This window comes from Rhinichthys klamathensis, unplaced genomic scaffold (genome assembly GCF_029890125.1).
Source record: "Rhinichthys klamathensis goyatoka isolate OS25496 unplaced genomic scaffold, OSU_Roscu_1.1 h1tg000042l_1, whole genome shotgun sequence".
Lineage (NCBI taxonomy): Eukaryota > Metazoa > Chordata > Actinopteri > Cypriniformes > Leuciscidae > Rhinichthys > Rhinichthys klamathensis.
Genome location: NW_026606589.1, coordinates 476,380 through 503,898, shown reverse-complemented (window position 1 = coordinate 503,898; position 27,519 = coordinate 476,380). Strand labels below are relative to the sequence as shown.

General features: G+C 38.1%; 1 protein-coding gene across 50 annotated transcripts in view; it reads right to left on the bottom strand.

Annotated features, from left to right (window-relative positions):
* LOC130082251 (receptor-type tyrosine-protein phosphatase delta) overlaps window positions 1-27,519 on the bottom strand; it is a 254,946-nt gene that overhangs the window by 140,344 nt on the left and 87,083 nt on the right. For all 50 annotated transcript variants that reach the window (XM_056247015.1, XM_056247014.1, XM_056247028.1 and 47 more), the window contains exon 2: window positions 21,105-21,256. In XM_056247015.1, coding sequence (XP_056102990.1) covers window positions 21,105-21,195 — 91 coding nt within the window. In that variant the 5' untranslated portion in view covers window positions 21,196-21,256. The remainder of the gene's footprint in view (window positions 1-21,104; window positions 21,257-27,519) is intronic.

Here is a 27,519-nt window from a genome sequence, read left to right as displayed (position 1 = left end):
CAATCAACACTGTCAGCAAAGTTATTGTTATTGTATATAAAAAAATCTAATATATATATATATGCTGCATATATTCCCTTTAATTTACAATAAACTGCACACCAGTTTATATTACAAGCAAATACCAATTCCACAATTTATTTATGTTTATTTTACGTGGATCTGTAGAAAATATATTATTATTATTATTTTTAATAAACAAACAAACTGTATTTGTTCCACATTTTAATAACAGAATTGGAAATTAAAATACAATTAAAAAAGCTAAATTAAAATAAAAAAAAATAATATATAAAATAAAATAAAACAAACAACGTAAAAATAAAACTCAAAATAAACACATGAGATCTGAGCATTCGGTGTGTTTGAATGAACTCTGGGAACACTGAAAATCACCAGGATGAACAAATGAACAGAATATTTCACACACCCTCCTGTCTGTCTGTCTGTCTGTCTGTGTGTCTATCTCAGAGAGAGGGATCGAGGGTCCTGGTCGAGGGTTCAGGTTGTGTGGGGACGTTTGCTGCTGTGATTATATTGGATGGTTATTTTTGGCCACCGCTCAAACAGACACTTTAACCAGCAGAACAGCAGATTAAAACAGACAACAGCACTTTACCACACACTACTGCTTTTATAAATAAAAGCAATAGAACAAATTAAAACAACACAACAATAACGTTATTAATGCTTGCAAAACGTTCCCAAAAGTGAAAATCTGATGCTGACAAGTGCTCGTCACAGAGGCCTTGGTACTGAAGTAACAGTACTTGTGACGTTTTGTATACGAGTATATGACGACATCACAGCTGCTTGGAGATGTTTGACCTAAACATTGTTTAGTTACACAGGAGCATCAGGACCAGCGCAGGTGTCTCACACCGTCTGAGGAACACGCATGTCATTTATGACTGCGATTACAGATGAATCACATGAAACACACTCACGTCTGATGTGGACTCGCAGTGTCCATTCAAAATACATTACAAATAAACGCAGGATATCAGAGAAACAGGACTGAAAACCATCCAAAACAGATTTATTCACTCTCATCACTTAAAAATGTGTGAATGTGATGTCTGTCTGTATGTGGATCTTCTCTTCACAAACGTCACTTTTCTTCATTATGTTTGACGTCTCAATGTGTGAATACTGGAATCAGCTGGTTGAATAAGCTAATGCTGGTGTGATATCAGGCTGGATTGATATATATAAAAAAAATGAATAAATAAATAAATAAATAGGCTACTTAACCTTTAGAAGACATTTATAATCAGGAGGTCAAACTAAATATTATATGGCTTATCTTTTCTATTAATTGAATACTATTAACTGATGTTTAATGAGATTTGCAATATTTGGTGCATAAAAACAAAACAAAGTCCTTGATTTGTGATTTTCTAGCAATGAACAATAAAAACAGTGCAATTAGATTGAAATTTTTAATATAAATAAAAACAGAAAAAAATCAATTATGACTAGTAAGACATTCACATCACATTCAAGGTGATGATACACAGGGCAACTTTTTGAGCAATGTTGCCGTCAATGGGCAATCAGATGAGACACAGGGCCCATGACCAATCTAAATTATCCAGATAGAAATGTATTGCCCATTTTCAATGGGAAAGTGCCCAAGCAACAATCGCTCAGCAAGATTGCCCAGCAACATTGCTCAAAAAGTTGCCCTGTGTATCATCACCTTTAACAATCAGTAGGAACTAGATATTAGGACCGTTAGTTTAATAAAAATATTTCTAAATATTAAAATATAATAATGGGAAATATATGCCACTTGGTTTTAATATTTAAATCTCTAATGTAATTTTTCAGTTTGATGTAACGGTTTAGCAAATTTCCTGGTGCTGCTGTATATCCTAGTTGCTCTGAAAAAAAGACTGAAGGGTTGGCTTTCACACACACACACACTTCTGGGAGAGCAGCGTGACCTTTCACACAGCATTAATTTAATGGTGGGGTATGAGAATGTTTCAAGCTATTTTCACAGCACAGCGACTTTATAACGGCCACAACAACATAAAATCTGCCCTGCCAGAGGTGACCGGCTCACACACACTTGAGAGAGACACACACATCTGTCTGTCTGTCAAATATCATGTGCAACACAAACACATACAACACTGTTTTCAAATGAAAGACATCAAGATAAGTTTGGGTTGTGCGCCGTTCAGCCAATCGGTTATTCCATTAGGTAAATAATTAGTTTTGCAACATCGACACTGTGGCTGCGTTCACACTGCAGGGGCTTAATGCTCAAATCCGATTTTTTGAAAAAATTTGATTTTTTTGCAAGGCGTTCACATTTCCAATTAAATGCGACCTTTTTTGATCTCCTGTGTGAACGTGAAATGACCCAGAAGTGACCCGCATGCGCAGAAGAATACTCAACGGTCAACGACGTCACTTGTTTGCGGAAGTAGCTAAACATGAATGTCAACAGTGGAGCTCGTTTAGCAATATTAAAGTTATTTGTGTGGGTGCAGAGTCGCAGCCAGGAGTGGTGGGATACTGATGTGAGTGGCTTCACTAATACAGAATTCATCAGTAACTTCCGAATGACCAGATCCACCTTCGATTATGTTTGAGCACCTTCGATTAACTCTGTCACGGGAAGAGACACGTCTGCTGCGGACCTGCAACGCGTTGGAGTGTAGTGGCTAGCTACAGGTGCGTGCTATCGTACGATAGCTAACTTGTTTATCTTCTCATTCCCGCCTACTTCAACGCAGAATTATGACGTTTGTCGCATATCAATGGCGTGCGGGTCGGATACATGTGACCTGTACGTTCAGATTGAGGTCGCATTTCAAAAGATCGGATACATATCGGATTTGGACCACATACCCAAGTGGCCTGGGTCGCATTTGAAAAGATCGGATCTGTGTCGTTCAGACTGTCATGAAAAGATCAGATACAGGTCGCATAGGGGCAAAAAAATCGGAATTGGGTCGTTTCAGCCTGCAGTGTGAACGTAGCCTGTTATTGAACTGAATTTAATCAACATTGAACTGAATTGAGCTGAATGATGGACACTATTGTCTTTTTAGAGCTGCTTTACAGTGGAATTTTAATTTATCTCATATTTGATGAAGTTTGTATCATTATTTTCCTGTTTATCATTGTGAAGCTGCTTTGAAACAATCTGTATTGTATAAAGAGCTATAGAAATAAAAGTAACTTGATTTATCCGCATCAGCTGACTAAGATCACTAGAGTTAGATGTATACTAAAAGTGCCCTCTCACTCCCACAGTTCTTGTGTGTTTGTTTAACATGAAAATGAGGCTGACCTCAACAGAAGCTCGGCTTGTGTGTGTGTGAGCTCCATATGGCTGACGCTCAGCTAATGAGAATCTCTGGAGAGCGACAGCTCGCGGGACCTGAGCGATGATCTTTCCTCTGAGAGCAGCGTTTTAACGGCCAGATGACGACCTTCGATAAGAACGACATCATCTACTCGTGCGTTTTGATTCATGAGGCGACCACGTCAACATCCGTTATCGCTGAATTTTCACCGACTACCATTCCTGTGCACCTGACCTTCATAATTTCCATTGTGGCCATGAGTAGCAAGACAGGCAGAGAGAAACAGACAAACATTTTAATCGCAATAAGAGTCTCATGATCTCATGTTCCACATCATGCTCTTCACTTGATAAAACAGCTGATCCTCTTAAGCCGGGCTCAGACTACAGGAGTTTCAGGACGATTTTTGCCCATTTTACCCCTCCCGACATTTGAAGAGAAACAAATAAATAAACAATCTTGTCCAGGGCGTTGGTCGGTTAAAATGTTCGGCCCAAATTATCCAAGCGTGCCGCACAAGCCCTCAAAAGTGAAGCCAAAACGTCTCGATCGCCCCCCGGTGACCGGTCCTAGTATAGCTCATAAGCCCCGCCTCCCCATGTTTTTCAACGGGACGTGAGACCAACAAAATAATTAAATTACACTTCACATATCTTTTTTTTAAAGATAGTTTCTGTCATTTACTGTAGTTTCTATCACGTTGATGTAATTGCAAGTGTTTGTTTTTAAAATAAGTTAGTTTTTAGTTAGTTATTTGATGCTATAAAAACGGTGCTGTGACATCATGATTGACAGCTGTGATTGACAGGTTCTCTGTGCGAAGTAGTAACTGAAGCACCAACAGACTTTTTTTCATAATGTTGACTATGTGGTTAGTAGTTGTATTTACCTTATTTTAACGAGGTACTGCAATCAGCAGACATCATTGGAGAGGAACGGAGCAGACAAGGCCACTTAAGAAAAGTGCGGGGCGTGTGCTTGCGATTGATTCAACGAGCGTGAGGGCGGGGCCTTGATTTCGCGGCTTTACTTCCTGCTCACGACTGCGCATGACTGGTCCCGAAAACGCTACTGCGCAGACTCAAGTTCCAATATGTCAGCGCCATATCGGGACTCTGGCGGCTTCAGTTCTCTCCAATGGAAAAGAGCGAAGGGGCGTCGTCCATCTTTTTTTACAGTCTATGAAATTATCTAGTAATGTGAGGAGTTTACAGATCAAATCTTAAACCTCCCAATCTGCTCGTGGACACATCGGGGATGCCCTGCCAATAGCAAACATGTTTGATATTTAAAGGTGCTCTAAGCGATGTCACGCTTTTTTTAGGCCAAAACATTTTTTGTCACATACAGCAAACATCTCCTCACTATCCGCTAGCTGCCTGTCCCCTGAACACACTGTAAAAAAAATACGGTCTCTGTAGACAGCCCCGGCTCCACAAACGGCAACAAAAACAAACTGGGGCAACCCGCACCACGAAACATAACAAACAGTGTTCCAGCCAATAACCGACAAGAAGGATTTGGGGGTGGGGTTAGTGCGCGTACACATGAAGGGGGGTGTGGAGGAGAGAGAAGCATAAAGACGAGGGAAGTTAGAATTATATTCTCTTTAAGTTTGATATGGCCGACACACGATCAAAGAGACAACGTTCCGATGAACAGATTGCAAAAATGCAAAGAAGAGGGAAAAGGAGAAGGAAAGCGCAAAGTCTCGAATTTACATTGGAAAAGCCTTTGAAAGGTGGCGAGAACTCCGCCGGCAGAAGGGCTTCCAATCCGACATTCAGGTAGCTCTGTTTTTGCTGGACAGGTGGGTAAATCCAGACTTTCATGTTCGCCTAACAAACACAAGGCTATAATTAGCTAGAACAATGCAGTCAGAGTTAACTTTGGTGAATACAACATATATAGGTTTCTAGCAGCTAGCGATCGATCTCTATTGTAAATGATCAAGCAAACTCTCAGTAGGGTGACAGTTTGTGTGAATGATTGTTTTCACCAACTGTTTGTTATGAATTTGAATGTTCATTCATAGCCTATTGACAACTTTGACTAAATTTGTTTACAACGGAGCCGTTGTTTATGCTCACTGGGAAATGCGAAGCTAACGTTATCTTGCTATTATTGCGTCCTTGTATGGGAGCTAAAGTTATAACCTCAGGTGGCGAAAAGTTTTATCGTGTTTTTCTGGTAATGTTTCTCTTTTTCTGCATTCTGTTCTGCATTATATGAAAGCATTTATCTAACTTGGCGACATTACACCTTGAATGAAGTATCAGTAAAACTACAGGGGGAGGGGACGGGATGAGGAGGAGGGAGGGTAATACTGTTTGATAATACTTTGAATGTCAACAAGAAGTGACGTCACCCAACATCACTTAGAGCACCTTTAAGGTTTTAAATCAGGATTATTACGACTATGATTACATCAGTACTTCCACAATAACCAATAAGAGACAAGTCTACAAGGAGACAGAAGTGATGGGACTTTTGAAACAACAAGCAACTGTACGGGTCCAGTGGACAACGGAGATGGAGGAATGGCTGGTCGAAATGTGGTAACAACACGACTGCCTTTACAATGTTTAATCATATAATTTCCTACAGCAAGTTGCCACGACACAGTATCCATTTTGTTTACGTCCGCATCCCCGTGAAATCACGTGATGTGCTAAATCTGGCATGATAATCTTAAGAATGTCTTGTAGTGAGTGATAAGCCATGCTTTTTAATTTGTTTGCAGGTTTGAGACTTGAAAGAAGAAAACAACCAGATTTCACAATCGTTTAAGATTTCAAAACTCCTGTAATCTGAGCCTGGATTTACAGAAGGATTTTGGACTCTGATTCACGCAGCGGGGTCACGGACATCACCTGGTTCCCCAGGCAACAGCGACTGTCTTGGCTCATGTTGAGGTATTGACATACGCCTCTGGCCACATTTACATTCTGACATTTGTGTTCCTATCTTTACTTGATGTTCACTTAAAAGTAATTTTGAAAACGTTCAAACAGATGGCACAGATATGGATCAGAACAGATTCCTGTGAGACTCCAAATGTGACCAACACCTCTAACAGTAACAGGACAACCTAATATGTAATTCTGTGTCAGTGTGTGTGTTTAGCTTGAGGATCTGGCCTTGAGTGTGTGTGTGATGGTTCATGGTTATCCCACAAGAGTAAACTAACTTTCTCCTCACTAATATTTACCTCAACAGCTGACCATGGGCAAAGTGTGGACAAAGGACAAAGTGTGTGTACGTATGTTGGCGGGAACAAAGTGCAATTTTCTAGTGTAAAATAATAATAATAATAACTAAATAAAAAGATAAATAAAAAATAACCCATCGTTTCTCATTGTGTAGTTGTTGTTGATAAAGCTCACGGCTGGTAAATTAAAGCTTTCTGGTTTAAGCCCAAGAAAGTTTTTGTCAAAAACTATCACCACGGGATACTCCTGGAGAAAAAAAGTGAACAGAATACAAGCACCTGTTACATTACCATGTACACCGTACAGAATGTTCTGACGCAACATTTAGCAGATATTTTTGGGTGTGGAAAGAGCCAGGTGAGTTAGAAATCAAGTCAGACTACTGTGAAGTGCATTTCTGGAAGCACAGCTGGACTCATCTGTCAATAGTCAACAAATGTCTAAGTTCAAGGGCAATGCAACAAACGCTGAAAGTTTCACAAACCCTTGCATTTTTCCTCTACGTTCATTTTTAAAAGCATAAACACTTAAGCGCAGGTGCCCTAACCCGATTGACCATTTAGGCCTTATTAAGACCTGGTTCCTTTTCTCTATACAGATCCACTAAAATCCATTGCAATACCATTTGATCTAGCTGGTAAACCCAGTGAGCAATTGTGAACATTGAAATATATTTGATATGTTGGTCAGGTGGGATAGTGAATGCAAAGGTTCTAGTAAACACCAGGCATCATCCACTCACTGACTGCAGAGAATGGTACATAGACTTTTATGAAAGCATTGAAGTAGGAGGGTGCTGGTCTAGTGGAAGTCCTCAACGACACTGTCAGAGCCTTGAATTGATGTTTGCTTCTACAGGTAAACAGTGGAGCAAAATCAAGAGAGGTGTGACATGGGCCCTCTTGGAATTGAAGCCCATATGCACCATCAGGGCAGTTCTGTAGAGGTTTCATTCTGCCAACAGAGCAATGCAGTGGAATGCATGACACGGCATGACTAGGCTGTCATTGCGATGTGGCCAGTGAGGTTTGGTTTTTGAGCCTAGCCGTATGGTGACGTTGTGGTTGACTGGCTGAGAAAACAAGTTCTGTCTTTGCAAGGTTGAGCAGAAGGTGGTGATACTTCATCCGACCAAGATGGAGACACACAATGTCAGATTTATAAACTGGAATTGTAATGTTTTAAGGTTGGACTGGCAGGAGTAGCTGCACAGCAGGAGTAGGCCAGCAGTAGTGCAGCGCAAGAAGTGTGTCTTAATGATTGGGTCCATTCAGGTTGTGAAAATGGAGAAGAGAAGGGGACCAAGAACTGAACCCTGAGGTACCTTTTGGTTATTAGATGTGACTCTGTGACAGACGGCAGGGTCATCTTAAGAAGCTGACTTGGTTGTAAAAATGGCACCTTTTAAAACAAACAGCAATGAACTCCTTTTCAATGAAAATGGAAAATGTGCTTTGGTCAGGATGCAGATAGCTCTGAATAGATGCTTTAGAAATAGACATAATTAATTATTGATTTATCTTTTCTCCTTTCTATTCATTCCTGCTCTCTGTGAGAAAAAGAAATGCTGATGATTTCACTCGTCTTTTGTTCTAGAGAGTTTATTGGAACTGACCATGTGACCTGCTTAAAGGAGACTGGGATAGTCTGTTGATAAGAGCCCTTCTGATGCGAAATAGTCTTCTCCTTGTTAAGAGCCCAGCGATGTGTGTTGAATGAAATAATTTGTCAGAAATTAACATGCACACACAGCCAAAAAAAAAAGTGTGATGCTGAAGTAAGTGCGTTCCAAAAGGCAGAGATGATGGCTTCCCAGGGCACATTTCGAAGAAAGAACCATTCCAAGCAGAAGTGCTCAAAAATAATTACTTCAAAAGAACCTTTGAAATGTATGTTTTTGTGGGGTTCAACTGATGGGCACTTCACTCCCAAGAATCTTCACACTGCATCAGCAACTCTAAGCCTGCACAAGGTGCAACGTAAATTAAGCCAGCTCCACTGTAGTAATTGATGGTATTATTATGCTGTTAATTATTTTGATCTATTATCTTAATAAAGGGAAGAAAAGTGTTTTAAACAGTGATAAATTCAAGTATAACTGAAGATCATCAGCTTTGCCTTTGAGAGGTGGTAACAATGGTTCTTTTCACTTATGTTACGAATAGCCATCTTCTAAATGTAGAGGGAATAGGGCATAGGCATGATCACCTCTAATTAGAACACATCCAATTCCATACTTCCTCATAGTACATGATCTCCCTTCAGATCCAGAGCTGTTTGTCTCTCCCTTGTTGTGGATGGAAGAACAAAACACACACACACACACACACACATGACTGGACAAAAAGAGAGAAGATGAAGAATTGGCTTCCATTTCATTCTTACCCTCATTTTCTCTTCCTCTCTCGCTCTGTCGTTTTTTCTTAGCCTACAGTCTTCACAGTTAGATTTATGCCATTTATCATGCTGACACTCTCCCTGTCTCTCTTTCCCTCCCTGTCTCTCTCTCTCTCTCTCTCCCATCTCTCTAACAAATGAGTCTCATCCTGTCTGTTTAGACACACAAACCTCTTCCCATGTATAACGTAAAGATGTAGGAAAACACTGGTTCCGCACACACACTGAAGAATGGTGTTGGTTTCGCTGAGAGGAGTTTCACAGATGGCGAGGGGAAGTGACTGTGTGAGGTGGCACAGTGGGACACAGACACACAAATACTCGTCAGGACTGCCAGAAGGGAGTGTGTGTGTGTTGTGTGTGTGCCTGCGTGCATGCAATTACAAGTATGTAGGGAAGTCTTTTTATGAAAATGGTCAAATATTTTATTGATTTTTATAACATGGAGAAAAAAATTGTCAGGTTCAGGTTCAGGTTAATCTACTTCATGACTCTAAAAATGTTCACATTACTCTGAAAAATCAACTGTCCTCAGATCACAAGATCACAGTTGACTTGCAGTTTTGTGGCCTTCGCTGGTAAATGTCAGTGACCGTAGGGAGTCCCGTACATCATTTTATCATTCTGAAGGGTGCTCATGAGTGCATAGTGCATTAGTGCATTCTGAATAGTGCATTCTGAATGCACTATTGTGGAGCTCACAGTAAACTAGGCCTTGCATAGTCTTGCAGAGTCTGACAAAAGTCACACACTGATGAAATGTAATCTTGAACGCACTGGAAAAAAGTGTCAAATGGATAAATCTTAATGGCATTCCTGTAGCACAACCATATCATGGCACTAGCAATGCCAAGGTCATGGGTTTGATTCCCAGGGAATACATTTACTGACAAAATGTATACCTTGAATTCAATGTAAGTCGCTTAAGGTAAAAGTCGCACCTGCCAAATGCATTCATGTGATGTAATGCAATATAACATCATGTGGCTGAGGTCCAACAGGACACAGGTTCCTTCTGCAATTATCACAACTGAAAATGATGAGTAGTGGCAGAGCTTATCTAGAACTAATCTGTGCAACCCCTACAGCAGACTACCCAATTGTCCAGCAGCTGAGGGTGTCATTGGAGACAGAGCCTAAAGCACCAAACCTGAGGCCATCAGAGTTTGGCTTCAAGGAAATCTAAATGCTGTTCTAGAGAGATCAGTGTTTAACAGGTCTTATTTTCCCATCTTATCTGACATCAGGGATCCATGTCTCAATATGATTAACAAGCCTTTAAACTGAACCACTTAAAAAGCATTCAAACACTCAAGTCACATTACTGAACATTTCTTATTGTGATGTCACAGATGAAGAATGTCTCGTGCATGCAGTGATTATTGTGTTTCGTGAGCAGTATTGAGTTTGCCGTGTTGAAATGTCATGAGAGTATTTACACTGCGATTATAAATCTATATCAAACAGAGAGAGGGCAATTTAATTACTGTCTGATCAATACATCTTGGATCTGGTACAAATGGAGTATGAACGAACAAAGAGAGAGACAAAGAGAGAGAGAGAGAGAGAGAGAGAGAGAGAGAGAGAGAGAGAGAGAGAGAGAGAGAGAGAGAGAGAGAGAGAGAGAGAGAGAGAGAGAGAGAGAGTGTGTGTGTGTGTGTGTGTGTGTGTGTGTGTGTGTGTGTGTGTGTGTGTGTGTGTGTGTGTGTGTGTGTGTGTGTGTTTTCCAGCGATCGTCATGACGACCCCCTGATGGGACGTAATAGTGAAAATACCTCCTGCTCCGCCCAAATGGTCACGGCTGACTGGGCGGAATAGTTCAGCCAATTAAATCCCATAATGAGCGGCAGCAGTTCAGGAAGTGTGAAATTGCCGTTGCTTTCATTCTGTGAAGAAGAAAGAGCCTCACTCGTTGGTTTATTGATCCCGTGTTTTATGTTATTATTTTATTTATTTTATTTTTTTGCGAGAAGTTTGTTTGTTGAACGTACGAGTCCCTGAGAACAGCACTGCTGTTGTGGTAGTCGTTTATTAGCTAAACGAAAGCCAGCTGTTAAAGGTTTAGTTCTGTCATAATTTACACCCTAATGTTGAGATGTTTTGAAGAATGTACCAGTCGCTCTTTTCCATGTAACCGCAGTGAATGGGGGCTGGGTCTTTCAAGCTACAGAAAGGAGTGTTGTTATTTTTAAAATGTAAGTTGTTTTTATGGTGCAAATAATATAAATCAATCATAATAGTGGAAGTGGCTAAAATGTAAGTTGTGTTCAATGAAAATCTGTACAACCACTCCATAGTTGATGGAGTGATGGTTCTTTGGGTCTTTTTTTGGAAGTCTTTTAGTACACATCTATTGTAGTTAAATGGAAAAGAGTGAATGGTACATTATTTAAAATATCGGTTCTGTTCTACGTGAGTAAATGTGAGGATTTCAGCACAATTGCATACAAAATACCTCACTTATATTATTTCTATGCAAATATTTAAAATACAGTTTTACACAAATGTGCAACGAGAGTGTGATGTGTGTATTCTTACAAGTGTTGGTGACTTGCACTCTCTGTTCATCACTAATTAGCGGAACTCATATGCATTATGGATATTCATGAGCTGGCATGCAGAGTAGACTATTAATTTGCATGCAGGTGATTATTACTAGATTTGGGTGACGCCCCCATGAGAATTGTCCAATGCCATCTTTCTTCATATCTGACAGACCTGGTAAAAAAAGATATGATAATGGAGAAAACTGCATTTGTTCTTCTCTCTGTGTGTGTGTGTGTGTGTGTGTGTGTGTGTGTGTGTGTGTGTGTGTGTGTGTGTGTGTGTGTGTGTGTGTGTGTGTGTGTGTGTGTGTGTGTGTGTGTGTGAGTGTGTGTGTGTGTGTGTGCGTGTGTGAGAGACAATCCAATAATGCAATGGGACTGCAAAGTCATCAATGTGACGGTCGCACTGAACACACTCGCACTTTAAGAAGGATTGTGTGTGTCGTGTGTGTGTGTGTGTGTGTGTGTGTAAGGGGCATAGTTTGCAGGGGGATGGGGGGAGGTAACCAAAACTAACAAGTACAACCCCCCCAATATTTCTACCATGGTTAATGGAAACATATAGAATCAGGTTACTATTAATAATCATACTTATTATGCTTTCAGAACTTTTATAAGCACCTATAAGTTCCTATAAGAAGTAAATGGACCAATAATCAGCACAATATGACCCAGTTTATTTATTTTTGCATGAGTGGCGCGTGAATCACGTGTAGCTGAGTCGTGTAGCTGATGGTAAAATGTGCAACCCATTTGAATTATATTTAGAATTTACCACTTTAAATTGCTATGGAGAAAGTCACACATGATCTAAAACAGCCACATATACTAAAACGACTACTAAAAAAAAGAGTAGAAAACATCTTGCACCAACATAAATTAGAAAGCTTTTTAAACTACTCAATATATCACATTTTCTTGTAGGCCTATTTACTGTGGTAAATTTTGACTCATTTGTAGAATTTATAAAAGATAATCTGTTAAAGGTATTGTAGGTAGGAATTTTATAAAAAACTTTTTTCCAAATTTGTTTAAACTTTCTGTATATATCAATGCATAATTAAAATGTAAGTACTCTGATAAAAAGAGTATAAAAATCGAGTGACTCTAGACCGTTTAATCTGCACTAAACACAGCTCATTATTTCCATCCGGCACGAAACAAAGGATTGGCTTAGGCGACTGTCACTCTCTCGCAACCATGGCAACCACCCTTTTGCCACACAGGACCTGCCCACTTGCGCATATCCGTTTGATTTGAGGAATTCAAGAGGCACGGAACCTAGGAATAGCAAAACAATGGCAGAGAAAGACCAATCAAAATTCACATATGCAGTTCGCGAAGGCAAACCAGGCAAAAAAAAAGGAAGACAGTAACGTTACTAGAAAAGGTAATGAACAAAAAGTCTTTGGATAAACAACGAAATAAAACGCGTGTCAATATCGGCGTGGCTTTCCAGCGATTGCGCGAGAAGTGAGAGACCTCAAGGGGCTGAAAAGTAACGCCCTGTGACGACCTCCTCTGCTTCGCCCTCGACCCCGGATCTGTCCTCTAGCTGACGATGCGGTACTTGTCTCTGGAGTGTAGTCCTCATCAGAGTCAACAATGCTTTCATCATGGAAACTCTTACATGCAGAACACCATATATGTTATGAATGTTACACGAAATTCATCTTCATCACAGTGTAAATGATGGCAATGGAAAAACGTGTATCATGCAACCTGTTTTTAGCTTTGCCTTATAGATAACTAGCTCGTTAGCGAATCAATAAATATATATTTTAAACTTTACCAATATCAATATGCTAGCTTGATAGTGAGTACTAAAATACATCTTATTTGTTTATCTTCATAATGATAAAGTTAGATTTTTTTTATTACATGTGATTCTGACATGATGTCACTACATGCACTGTGCTCCTTCCTCTCCGCTCGTCTCAGGTAAATAATGCGTCTTCAGCTCAGCGGTCGGAGTCACGCGTTCATGTGTTTTTGGGGCGTGGCTTTGGAAGGAGCCCAGAAGGGAGGGGGTGGAGTGAATGGAAATAATGAGCTGTCTTTAAAACAGTCGTGAGAGGTCTACAGACACTCGATTTTTATACTTTCTTTTTCAGAGTACTTACATTTTAATTATGCATTGATATATACAGAAAGTTTAAACAAATTTGGAAAAAAGTTTTTTATAAAATTCCTACCTACAATACCTTTAAAAGGTAATAGATTTTATAACAACTGTGAAATAGCTATAGTTTCTAAATGTGTAGGCTTAAGCATGGTAATGAGAAGCCATCAATGGTTTTAACTCTAATTACAGCCTTATTGTAACAAATGCTACAGTTGAAAAAATACAAGAACTATGGTACATTTTCATAAGGCCAAGTGCAAGTTGTTGTTGAGCTTTAAAGTCGGGACCTTCTTGAATTTTTGACCAAACAGTTTTTTTTGTGTGTGTGTAAATTGTGTTCCAATGACAGCTTATGGAAAAACCTGGCCTTCAGATATTCCAAGAGATGACAGTCAAAATCCTAAAGCTGATGAACTGTTAAGGAGTAGGAAATAAACAATTTCAATATAAGAAAATGTTAAGTAAAGGTTAAGTTAGTCTAAGTTAGTTTGACTTCCCATGACACTTTGAACTAAAACATTCTATCAAACTGATAAGGTTCCAGGTGCTTAAAAAAATACATCATATAGGCCTATCCTATGTAAACAATTAATTGTTAACTAGGTTATGATTTTATTGCAGTTATGTTATCAATTAACTTTGCATGTGTGGATGATACCACAAAAGACAATTTTGCAGAAATAAATTAACAAACAATCAAATAAATAAACTTTGAGAGGAAGCATTTCCCAGGACCCCGCTAAAACACGTCACATGTCAAACCCCACCACCGGGAATGTTCAAGCCAAACCTACGCCCTTGTGTGTGTGTGTGTAACAGCAGAGGCTAAACAGCTGCCACTGCGCAAAGCTTGTGGGCATGACAAACATGAGCGCATGTGAGAATGCTGGCCTCTGACTGTCTCTCTTGCTCTTTATAATGTCAGTCGTCCATTTCCTGATGAACCGCTTCCACTTTTTCATCAGAGTATTTTTAAATCTTACTATAATCAGAAAACAGAAAGTCATTTGGCCAGAAGCTTTTAGAGATCATTAACATGAATGTGAAAAGAAAAACAAAAAAACACTTCAGATTGAAACTAAATCTAAAGTTTCTAAAGAGAGAGAAAATGCAAAAACTGAGGTTGGTGATATAGAAAATCTCTATATAAGTCTATACTATATTATTATGTATAACTGTAATAATTAACATAATTTTAAGAATGATAACTATATTTCAAAATATAATGTATACAATCAGTTATTCAAAAAGTACTTAAAATTCTTCTGACCAATGGTCAAATCACAAATTTGAATTAAATGTAAATTTGATTTATATTTAGTTGATTTGTTATCATTGCTCCTCTTTTTTTTATTTGACAATAGATGTTTATTTTGATCCTGAAGTGAAGTTTTTTGTCAAAAACCCAAGTTTTTGATGGCACACTGGAGGCCTTTTCTGCCGACAGATACGATTACTGAAATCTGTATTATTAGTTTAGATATCATATTAGTTAATAATAACTGCAAAAAAAATGAAAAAAAAAAAAATGAAAAAAGTTATGCTCATCCACTGTGTGGTTGTGTTTTTCATAACCACAATAAAAAATAATAATAATAAAAACAATACTTGAACATTTATACTATTCTACAGTTTATGTGGAACTCATTGCCCCTTTATTTTAAAATTGATTCACATACATTTGTTAATCATAAACAAGACATCCTCCACTAAGGTGACCTGAACCTGACAAAGGTTTTTTTTTTTTTTTTTATGTTGTTATAAAATATATATAAATTAGACCATCTTCATAAAAAGACTTGTGTACATACATGAACACACACACACACACACACACACACACACTAGAGTCCATACATATCGTTGGTTAGTATTTGTTGTTGTTTGAAGAACAATTTGTGGCAGCATTTCGAGTTCAGAAGTCTGTCCCCACTTGCACAAGCTACAAAATGAGCAAAAGTTTCACTAGCTAAGATGTTCTGGAAATCCTGTTGGAGAACGACAGTGGTGGAGAATGTGACATCATAAACAGAGAACCACACTGAAACTGCTATAGATCATAGTTTTTGATGGTAACACTTTATTTTAAGGTGCCATAGTTACACGTTACATGTATCTACTTAAAGTATGCATAATTGCAAGTAACTAACCCTAAACCAAACCCTAACCCCAAACTTAACCCTATAGTAAGTACATGCAGTTAATATTACTCCATGCTCAAAATAAAAATTGATGATTCTTTTTTTAAGGGATTTTGGAGTTTTATTATAAATGATTTATCCATGCACATCATTATTTTGTTAAATTCATGTGACTTCTCTTCTCTGATGACGTGCCTGTCACACACATGAGATCCACTAATACCAAACCACAGCCATCCCATCAATTCCCCATGATCAAAATCAAGTCCTGCCCTACAATTGTTCTTGGTCCAAAAAACATTTCACTCGCATACGTCACAATAGGGAAGAAAAGACAATCACAACTTTCATGGCAACTTTAATTGCAAGTGTAACCCTTTTAATTTGCGTAAAAAAAAAATTGATGTATATTTGGCATCTTTTTGGAATGTTTGACTTGCTGAACAAAAAAAAATAAGAAATACTGTATGAACTAGGACATTAGTAATTAGAAGCTTAATGATTTATCATCAACTGTAAGTGATAATTTGGTACATTCAGACTTTTTAGCCTTAATAAATCTTGATGATTCAGTTTGACGGTACAACAGTGGGACATAATTAAACAGTGGTTAATAATTTCAGTCAGTTGTTTTAAAATGCTGCCGTTTATGAATGTATCTATCTGAACACAGAGTTTGCATGTTTTTATTAAACAAAGCGGATTATGATCCATCATTAATTAATAACTAGACAGGAACATATGCGTAATGCAATGTTAACATTCTAACTACTACTAACTAACAAGAAACTCTGATTAAGGAATTAGTAAGTAATAGTGCTTAGTCAAATGTGATAGTTCACTATTAGCTAATCAATAACTGCTATTTTTTTCATACCTCCCAGAGAAATACTAAGAACTAGGCTACTATATATAGGTTCATAATTAATGTGAATAATGCATAATGTATAATTAATTCTAAAGTGAAGATCATGGTAACCCACTAGTAATGACTGGAGTATTACCACTTTAAAATTAAATGACCACTTTTAAAATGAATAAGTTACTATAATGTTAATATTGCGTTACTCATTTGTTCCTGTGAAGTTATTCATTAATAATGGAACAGTATTCCTAATTGTTACAGACAAAGCTTCCCATCTATTTCCACAGCAGACAGACACTCAACATCCCCCACTGCCGCCTACATAGACAATCCCTCACTGAACTGAAACCTCGAACCTCAATTTTGTCACCGAGCTCACTACATTGCATTTTGAGATTGCCTTCTCTATGAGGGATACATGCAATGCTGTTTTAGCAGTTTGCTGTCATTTGGAGAATCTTCATAATTTATCGTCGTCGTCTTTGTCTACGTAGGTCGATCACTTGGTTTGGGAAGCTCTAAACTTTCTTTTTCTCTCTCTCTCTCTCTGTGATGGTTCCTGATTATTCCTGTCATTTTCCCATCCGCTTCAGAACGGCACTAATTAAAGCCTGAAGCTGCAAACGAGCTGACAAGATTTTACTACCACAGCAAAACTTACAGACACACTAAAATTAAACACCACCCCACATGTCACCACATACAGATCCTGGACACATATAGACTCCTGCTTATGATCACAGATCACACACTGAACACTTGATGGGCGGCTCTTCATTTAAATGAAATTACCATACAAGCAAATTAGACGCAAAGATGTCAATTTGATAGTGCCTGCACAAAATGCAAATTCCAACCTGCCTGGCAGTCATATGCAAATACTGATCTAACGATCATCTTTATAACACGAAACAAATTAAACATCAAAAATCACAACAGATGCACAATGACCAGATAAAAGAACACGCCACAGGACAAATAATGTGATAAATCATGTTTATTTGTGTGTAACGTCTGCTCTGCCCTTGGAAAAAGACGTGCACTTAACTGTACAAGATATATATTATATTAATGAAATAAAAGGCCACGTAAGTGTACTTAAAGAAAGCACACTTTCAAGACAATGTTTCTTAATACACTTAAGTTCACTTTTAAAACATGCACTTTGTAATAATATGCATGTAACAAGAAAACTGTCAAATAAAGTTGGTAACACTTTTTTACAGTGTCCTTGTTACATTTAATTTCATTTAGTTACTGTAGTAATTACTATAAACTAACCCTAAACTAAACCAAACCAAACCCAATTACACTGTAACACGAACACCTTAAAATAAAGTATAACCATAAAGTTTTACCTTAAAGTACATTTTAAAGGTACAATATGTAACTTTTTTTTTGTTTTAAAACAAAATTTAAATAATGAGTGAATACATCATCAGTTTTCTTCCAAAATGTGTTTTTGTCTTAATGTCCTTGCAAACTGAGTCCAAAATTCTCGTCTGAATTTGGATCGGGTTCGATTTTATGCTTTTTTCGCATCCGTAGCAAGCATTTTGAGAGTGTTTTGGCAATTCAGAGCCACCGAATGACAAAAAAAAAAAAAAAAAACATGTGCAAGGACCTTTACCCTGATTTACTATAGTAGGCCCATTATACAATTTTATATTGTTATATTTAAACTACTGTGAACTAATGATAAATGATTGTCCGTAAATTCAGCAATACACTATAATCATATTTCAAAGACGTAATAGAAGTATAGAAGTAATTATGAAATTACATATAAAGATGTATAAAGTCCTGCTTAAAGGGATACTCCACCCAAAAATGAAAATTCTGTCATCATTTACTCACCCTCAAGTTGTTGCAAACCTGTATGAGTTTCTTTCTTCTGCTGAACACAAAGGAAGATATTTTGAAGAACGATTGGAACTTTGGCACCATTGACTTCCATAGTATTTTTTTTTCTACTATGGAAGTTAATGGTGCCAAACAACTGTTTGGTTCCAATCGTTCTTCAAAATATCTTCCTTTGCGTTCAGCAGAAGAAAGAAACTCATACAGGTTTGCAACAACTTGAGGGTGAGTAAATGATGACAGAATTTTCATTTTTGGGTGGAGTATCCCTTTAAAGCAGCACTAAGTAGGAATTCCGTTTTTGTCAAACAGCGACCCCTAGAGTCGCTGTGAAGTACTTGTACTGTCGTGAATAGCACTCACGCAGAGATGGCTCGCACTCACGGCCGGATCCCCTCCCCCTGTACACCGGTACCTGTTCAGTAGGATGGACGCTGTAACAAGTGGAAATAAGGTATGGCCCCTTTAAGAGCTGAGCGCGCCCTGTTTTACTGTCGGCAGTCTGTATTGTATGTGCGCCTCGAACACCACATGTATATGGCGCCGGGTTATTTCTGTTTGATGCTCATTTTATCAGAATTTTATCAGATCTGTTTTTTGCCGTAAAGCAATTCGTTACCTTGCAAGACCTGATATCACACGATACTTCCTAACACTGAGGCCGGCGGGCCGCCGGCCCAAAGTTGCAAGGGTGGTTTTGCGGCTCACAGGCCTCAAGTGATGTGCATGCGGCGTCTCACCTCGAATGCGCCTTGTGCCTGCCTTGAGAGAGTACACCAGCCAGACCTGTCTTGTGCGCGAAGCTCTAGATCTTTTGGGGCGATTCCAGCAAGATTCAAATAGGACTTCACACAGTCTTTGAACCTTTTACGTGGTCTGCCACACTTTCGTTTGCCTGATGAGGAGAGCTCACCATATAGAAGCTGTTTTGGCAATCTACTGTCGGCCATACTGTCGGTTATAAGAACCCTTTTAAAAGTATGCTAGTGTACTTCTTTTTCACAAGGGTGCCTGTGATAGTTTTACCAGTTCATCTGCTCTGCTCTACATGTTACGCTGGAGGCAGGGTTAAACTGGAGGTCATGGTTATGTAGGGCCCTATAAAATCAGTTTTCTTTTTTTCCCAAATTCAGTGCAATTTTTTTCCAAATAGTTCAGTTTTATTTTATTTTATAATTATTTTTTAAAATTTTAAATTAAGACTCAGTCTTAAATTAAGATTTGTATTAATACAAAAGCAAGTCTTATTATTTAAATAATGAAACTTATACAATTTAACAGCATTTTGTAACAAATTTAGCAACAATTACATTTTTATAGCCCTATGAAATACATTTTATGTTTTCTCAAATTCCATTTAATTTTTACCAAATTCTGTCTTTTCCCATTTACATTTTTCTGGATTCCATTTTAATGGTTTAATAAAATTTTAATAAATAAAAGCATATCTAATTAATTGAATTCATGAAAACAACTTAATGTATTTTTATTTTTATTTTTTTTCCGAGAACTTAAGGCTATGTCTCTACATCACTTAAGGCCGCATCACTTAAGGCTATATCTCCGCAACGTTTTAGCGTATTCAGACCAAACTTGCTACATGTCATCACAAGCAAGACCTGAGGCTACTTGCATTGATCCGGCACAGTGCTAACTACTGGTCAGGAGATATGAAAAATAGCTTCTTTTTTTTTGCTTAAAACTTAAAACGGTTTGCCCAAAAATCATAAAAACTGGTCTCTTATAATTCAGTGCAGCATACTTAGTCGAACGATACTACATGTTTCCATATTGGCCATTTAGGGCGTCGATTCTGTCATAAAATGCTATATTTTATGAACGCATTAACGTATCGTTACGAAACTCGGTATGGGTCATCAGGACCATGCCCTATTTAAAAAGTTTATAATGATTTTTTTTTTTTTTTTAAGATCCTAATAGCTTTTGATTAATTTTGCCTATTTTAATGAAACTGATTTTGATAGATTCCTTGAGTCAGAGATCAGTGATAACAATGAGGCCATATTTGGTCGAACTTGCTGTCCACCATTTTGAATTTCTTTGAAAACCTACTTTTCTAACTCCTCCTAGACCATTGGTCCGATTTTCACCCAAATCAGCTCAGATCAATTTCAGACCATGCCAGCAAAAAGTTATTAAAAGCTTTTTGTTTGGCCAAACCATTCTGGAATAACAACAATTTTCATGACATGATACCAAGCTGATTTTAAGGCTTTAACTCTACAACGCTTTGGCATATTGACATCAAACTTTGTATGTGTCATTGTCTCCACACATTGCCCACACAACATCGATTTGGTAACACCACCACCAATTGGTCAAATGCCATAAGCAATTAAATCATATTACATGTAATCGAATTTATGATTTATGATCAAGACTTGGGTTTGACAACTGCCATCAGGGCACATTCAGGAGGCTGAGGGCCCTGCGTCACAATCAGCAATGTTAGATTCAAACTATCAAACACACAACACATCTCACTCGTATGTGGTCTGAACTTTTATGGCACCGCTGGTTTTTAGTTCTCTGTGATGTTTGAGTCAAACAGTAAAGAGAAAGAGAGCAAAGAAGATGATAGTATAAATAGGAAGTTAAAGGTGGGACTTACACTCGGCGTTGGTGAGCAGGACGGAGGCGGTGAGCAGCAGGAGACAGTGTCGGACGGAGGGTAACGCTACAAGGACGCTTGGCACAGGCATGATGTTACAACTCACCCGCTGAGTGTGCCAGCTCACAACGCTCCTGCAACGCTCTCACAACCTACAGGCAGAGAAACAAGAAATGAATAAATCAAAAGATATTTTCTATTTCATGACTCTGAAAAAAACATATGAAAACTGTTTTATTTTAAAGCAAGACACTACAAGCAAAACCATTGTTTTTTTGTTTGTTTTTTTCCATTTGTCTTGAGTTCTTGAGTCTTGATGATGAACTGAAAACATCTAAATCCATAGGTAGCTTTAAGAAATGATATAAAAAAAGATTACATTATACAAAGCTGAATGAATTTAGCTTATTTATCTTTTAGTCATTATTTATGTACGCAAGATGACTTTGGAGTTTTGTGTTGTGTGTTAAATAAATAAAATGTAAAAAGGATCGGCGCAATTAGCATAAGCTTCAGCGGACACCTTTTCGGTCAAGCAACTTTTTTTTTTACTATTGTTTACATTGTAATTTAATTTTTGTTTCCATGTTTGTTTGTAAATTGTTTTTCTTTTTTCCCTTTTCTTTTGAAGTTGACCGAAAAAAAAAACTTAACTTAACTTCTAATTTGCTTCCATAAAATGTCCTCTTTCAGACTAGTGGGAAAAAAATAAAAATAAAATTCAAACCACATTAAGTGTCAATTACACTATCTATTTGCATCTACAGACTTCAATTTCAATACAATTCTTTTAAGGCTGTTTTCTCAAAATTTGTTTTATCTCCAATTCACACCAAACTCTAACACCAAACTCTACAGTTTTATTCCCATCTATATTATAAAGGTTTTTACAGAGAGGTTTGTTGATATAACATTCAGCATGATTTAAATAACATTGTATTCTTAAAAATATGGTGAAAAAATATTTGTTTCTGTTGGTTGAAAATACTGAAAAATATTTGTTTCCCGTTTTTGGTTCGTTGCTTTCATATAACATTCGAACCGCACCAGAGTTCGTTTGGAAGGGGAACGAGACCCATCTTTTCAGCGGTCTCAGTCCGCTTGTTTGGTGCGCACAGTGTTCGGCTGACTTGTTCAATAACACTTTTTCAAATGAAACGCACTAACAGAGCCATCGTAACACGGTTTGTTTTAATCGAGCCAAACATGCCAATTGTGAACACACTCTTATTTATGGAGTGATAAAATGAGATATCCAAAATCTCCTCTGTAAAAACCTTTAACTTTAATGCGCTAAACTCCCCTTGTGGAGAAAATCAAGTTTTTAATGTTGTTCATATGTCTATGTGGTGTTTTTAATATGCTTTAAGACAAACCATGTGCCAATTCATGTCAACACCATTGCTGAGTATTTTCTCCTTAACTGCAGTGAATCAAAGACATTCTCAAAAACACAGTTTGAAATCGAGTTTCTGACGTCACAATCTACCTTGTAACCAATCACGTCAATGTGTGGTCCTCAACTTGGTTCTCAAAGGTGAGTTTTAAGGGATAAAATGATTGACTACAGGGGGACTTTGACAAAATGAAACAAGAATTTTGAACCTGGCTTTATCCAGTGTTCATATTTACTGTATGTTCTGAAAATGTAAGCAAATAAGTGCATATTTAATTAGATAATGCTTATTGCATGTTTTTATACATAACATTTCAGGAAACTTGTAAAACAAAACATTTGTCTTGATTTACTGTGATTAATCAACTCGGGAAAGTATCTATTAGTTACAAATTTACCCTATTCCCCTATAATGATTTGCTTTAACAAGCTTTTGCCTTGGAAATCACAGAGTGTAGAGATCATTGTTAAACACACACACACTGTTGGTGAAGCTCACCACAAACTCACCATTCAAATGAGTGAGTTTACAAGCTACAAACAACTAAAGTCTCTTTAACACCTTTAACTATTGAAGATATGTAAATGCAAATGTAATCCAAAGTAAAACACACTCATTTATATAAATGATTTATACACAGAGTTGCCATTCAGCAGTAAAACCTCTTCATCTCTAGGGTACAAACACAGACGACGCAGGCTGGACTTCTGTTCCCACCGCACGCGCTCACACGCGGAAGTCAGAGTTGGCACACACTCGCCGCCTGCTGACCAATGTCACACGCACTGCCACGCTTGCTATTTCCGTTCACGATACCATCACTGGCTCTGGCTGTTACTTTATGAGCTCATTTCGACTCCGAGCGCAAGTATTCATGAATGCGAGATGACAGTCTGTGTAATATTTGTGTGATTAATTAATAGTTCAGATATCAGCTGCTCCCGTCTCTTGTATTGTGGCACTTTTATTCCAAGCTTTTGTTGGGAGAGTGAGACAGACAGTGAGACAGACACATCCATTATGTTTGTTTTGTATCTGTTCCTGATGGGCCGATTCTTTGTTGAATAAGAATTTCCATCACACTCACACACAGAGCAAACACTCTCTCTAGAAATCTGACAGATACGTAATACCGCACGTCGCCCACGTTGGCAGGCGATTTGTAAATAAACGAGAAAATGGCCGTGTTTTTTTCCTCTTCTTGTTACTCATCTGTCTGACATTGATCCAGAGAGAGAGAGAGAGAGAGAGAGACAGACTCGATTGAAAATCACATCAATTCATTCACATGAGGGAACGTCTCTTTAGTGAATGGCTCTGGATCTCCTGTTAAGGCCTGTTCACACCGGGACGAATTTCACACGCGTTATTCGCCGACGTTTAACGCCTCGTGACTAAACAAAGGGCGCCTATGTGAGTGTGCACACCGAGGCGAAAAACGTCACGCGTAAAAGCGTCATTTTTTTTTAAAACGCCTCGGGTTCGTTTTTTTGGTTTGACGCGCCGCGTCAAAAACTATCCGACCAATGAGATTGGCGCTTTTGCTCACGTGTCTGGAGCTTCTGAAGTTACAGTAAAACACAACTTGGGGGCGCTCAAACACAAAACGGTCTTGCCGAGCACACATACGTAACGGCGAAGAAGATGCGCCAAGTAGCGTTTACACCATAGATATCCATAATAAAGGTTAGATGTCTCGTCCGCGCTGCTGGCCAATGGCCTTTATTATGGATATCTATGGTCTACACTGCCGGGAAGAAATAAGACGAGGAAGATGCAAGGCAAGATGAATGTAGAGCTGCTGGTCTCGTTGGTGTCGGAACATAAAGAACTATATGACAAACGCGACAGCGACTACAAAATAGGACTATTTCTGTTTTACATTAAGCGCCATCTAATGTCAGGGAATGAATTTGCATGTTCACTCGGCTCAACGTCAGCGAAAATCGCTTGGGTGTGAACACAAAAAACGCGTTGAAAAACGCTGACGAATAACGCGCGCCGATATTCGTCCCGGTGTGTACGAGCCTTTAGACAGAATGAACTTCAGGGTCGTTCTTCACGCCATTCTGCCACGGATGGCGTTATTGTTACTTATTAACATATATGCAAATAATGCCTTTAACAATCAAAACATGCTGCTATGTTTTTTTACCAAGATAATACCAACACTGGGATGAATATTACAGTTCTGTGTGATCAACATGTTGTAGCAAAAATCTTAATTATAGATTATGCATTTAGTACATTTAGCAAAATCAGATATTCCTGTGAACTGCCCATAGTAAACAACTGAATAATAATTTTAAGCACATTGGGCTGCCAGCTCAACTGACTTTCCTGAATCTGTAGCATGTTCTGAACATGTTCGTATTCAGAATGAAACACTTATAAATATATTAAACATGTAATAATAACCCCTAACAGTCCAGAATAAACCTGATAAGACAATGCAGTGTATCAAAACAATCTGACACACTGTTTAACAGAAATGTGCCATAATGACATGCTCACCAGCAATGCTGAACACATGGAGGACATTAGAAACATGGTTGTGTCTCAAAAATGTGTATTCCTCAGTGAGACTACCTGACAACGTCTAATATATATATATATATATTAGATGTTGTCAGGTAGTAGAAGTATATATATATATATATATATATATATATATATATATATATATATATATATATAACAACAATACAATAGAACAAAAACTACAAAAGACAAACAAAAGAGAACAAAAATCAATCTACTCAATCTACAGTTTACACATTAAAAAAATACAGAAATGTATACATAAAATATAAAGTAAAATAAAGGAAATAATACATTTAAGTGCAAAATTAATGTAAAGTTTATATCAAATGCAATTAGTTAAACTTTAGAGTGTTTTGACCCACTTAAGTAGGACTTAAGGAACATCTTTATATGTAATTTCATAATTACTTTTATTTCTACTTCTACTATTGTATTTGAAAACTTTAAATGTTTTATCAAATAACACACTAGTTAAAATCATAATCAAGAACTTTATATGTGCTTAACAGAAGTTGTAAAAAATCTAAGTTTACTTCAGTGTGTTAAGAAACAGTAATAAAAGTGTTCTCTCTTTAAGAGCACTTATGTGGTCTTTAATTTCATTATTATTATATTATCTGCAAGAAATACTTTTTTAAGTGCACTACTAGCGCACAGTATGCAATTCTTACAAGGGAATACTCTTATTGTATGTAAATTATTATTTATATAATAATAAAATGAACAAAGTTATGAAAGCAACATTTGAACAATAACATTTTGCTTTAGCAGTGCGTATGTAAATTCTGTGAAAGCAAAAATTAATCACACACACAGCGGCAATCTGACATCGGAGTAATTTCCTTTATGAAAACAAAGACACAATGCTAAAACATTCAGCGCTGGATCATAAATCTAAACCTACGCAATCGCATACACATGACTGGCCGTACCGGACGTGTCATAATATTTTGTAATGCTGTTGCCACAGGCGCTACGTACCGTGACCTTTACTCAGTCTCTAGCCATGAGAGCTTCATCAAATGTATCTCCGTCCCTTCGGACACGTTCTGCTCTGGAAACACTTCTTCCCACACTGCTGTTGAGTTTCAAGTAAAGCTCACAGAGCTCATGCTACGCTCAAAGGCCACCCGTAATTAAAATGCCAAGTGTTTGCTATTATCTAAATGCTAATTATTTGTGATAAAGTCGTGGCTAAATGACATTACAGAGAACAGCAGTCGTTTCTGCGGAAGATAGGACCCGTCCGCGGGAACCATAGCACTTTACGCAAGAATAACCGCTGCTGTAAGGATGACAATGTCAGCGGCGCTAAACCTGTTATCTACGGGAGAAAAGGAGAACAATGGCTGCTGTGGTTAAAGAGCTGGACTGGTAACTCGAAGGTCAATATCAAACCTCGTATAGTCTCTCGTATAGTCCAGTTAACTTAGAATTACACAAATCAAATAATGATGCTAATTTGGTGCAATTGGAACAAAACATGTCAACAAACAAAGCAAATTGGAAAATTGGAACAAAATGAAAATGTCTCTGAATTAAAACATTGGTAACGAAAAAGTAGCTATTTAGTACATTTAAAATATGTGACTCGCGCAGCCAAAATGAGACGAAATGCACACAGGCTACTTACGAGTTGCAGGCAAAACAAGTGAAAACTATAAATTTTGGTTGAATTTGAGGTTTTCACAAAAATGTGTTCATTTTCCCTATTGTGACGTATATCCGAGTGAAACGGCTTCTGCAATGAGAAAAACTGTAGACGGGGCTTGATTTCATCCTGCAGTAATTGATTGGATCGTTGGGAGTTGCAAAAAAAATGAAGGCAGAATTGAAACAGGCCCTGTCCCAAATGGCACCCTAAGCACTCGCGGTCTTCCTACGAGTCTGCACTTTCGTGACGTAACGCTGCTTTGACTGTCGGGAAGAAGTCTGCTGTGGAGCTCTGCAAAAGTGTGTATAGAGGGCACATTTCGACCGCAAAGGGGGCGTTCACGAGCACCCTTCTGAAAAATGGGACACACTATGGTATTATGGACTTAACGGACACGCGCACACGCGCACGCGGCAGCCACTGTAAGTCCACAAGACTGAAAGTGCATATGAATTGTGCCAGACCACAATAGCCCTGCCCTCGCGCCACAGCACATGACGGGAAGAGAAGTCGTTTCGAGGGGGGAGGGAAAGTTAATGTTTTTGATTAAAGATTATGAAGGCAAATTAAAGGTTCTCTAAGCGATCCTGGGTGACGTCACTTCTTGTTGACGTTCGAACTATTGTCAAACAAAACGGAGGCTAGCTAGACCCTCCCTCCTCCTCATCCGCACACTAACCCCCCAAACCACACCCCCAAACCCTTCTTGTCGGTCATTGGCTGGAACAGTTTGTTATGTTTTGGGGAGCGGGTCGCTGCAGTTTGTTTTTGGTGCTGTTTGTGAAGCATGGGCTGTGAAGCATGGGCTGTGAAGCATGGG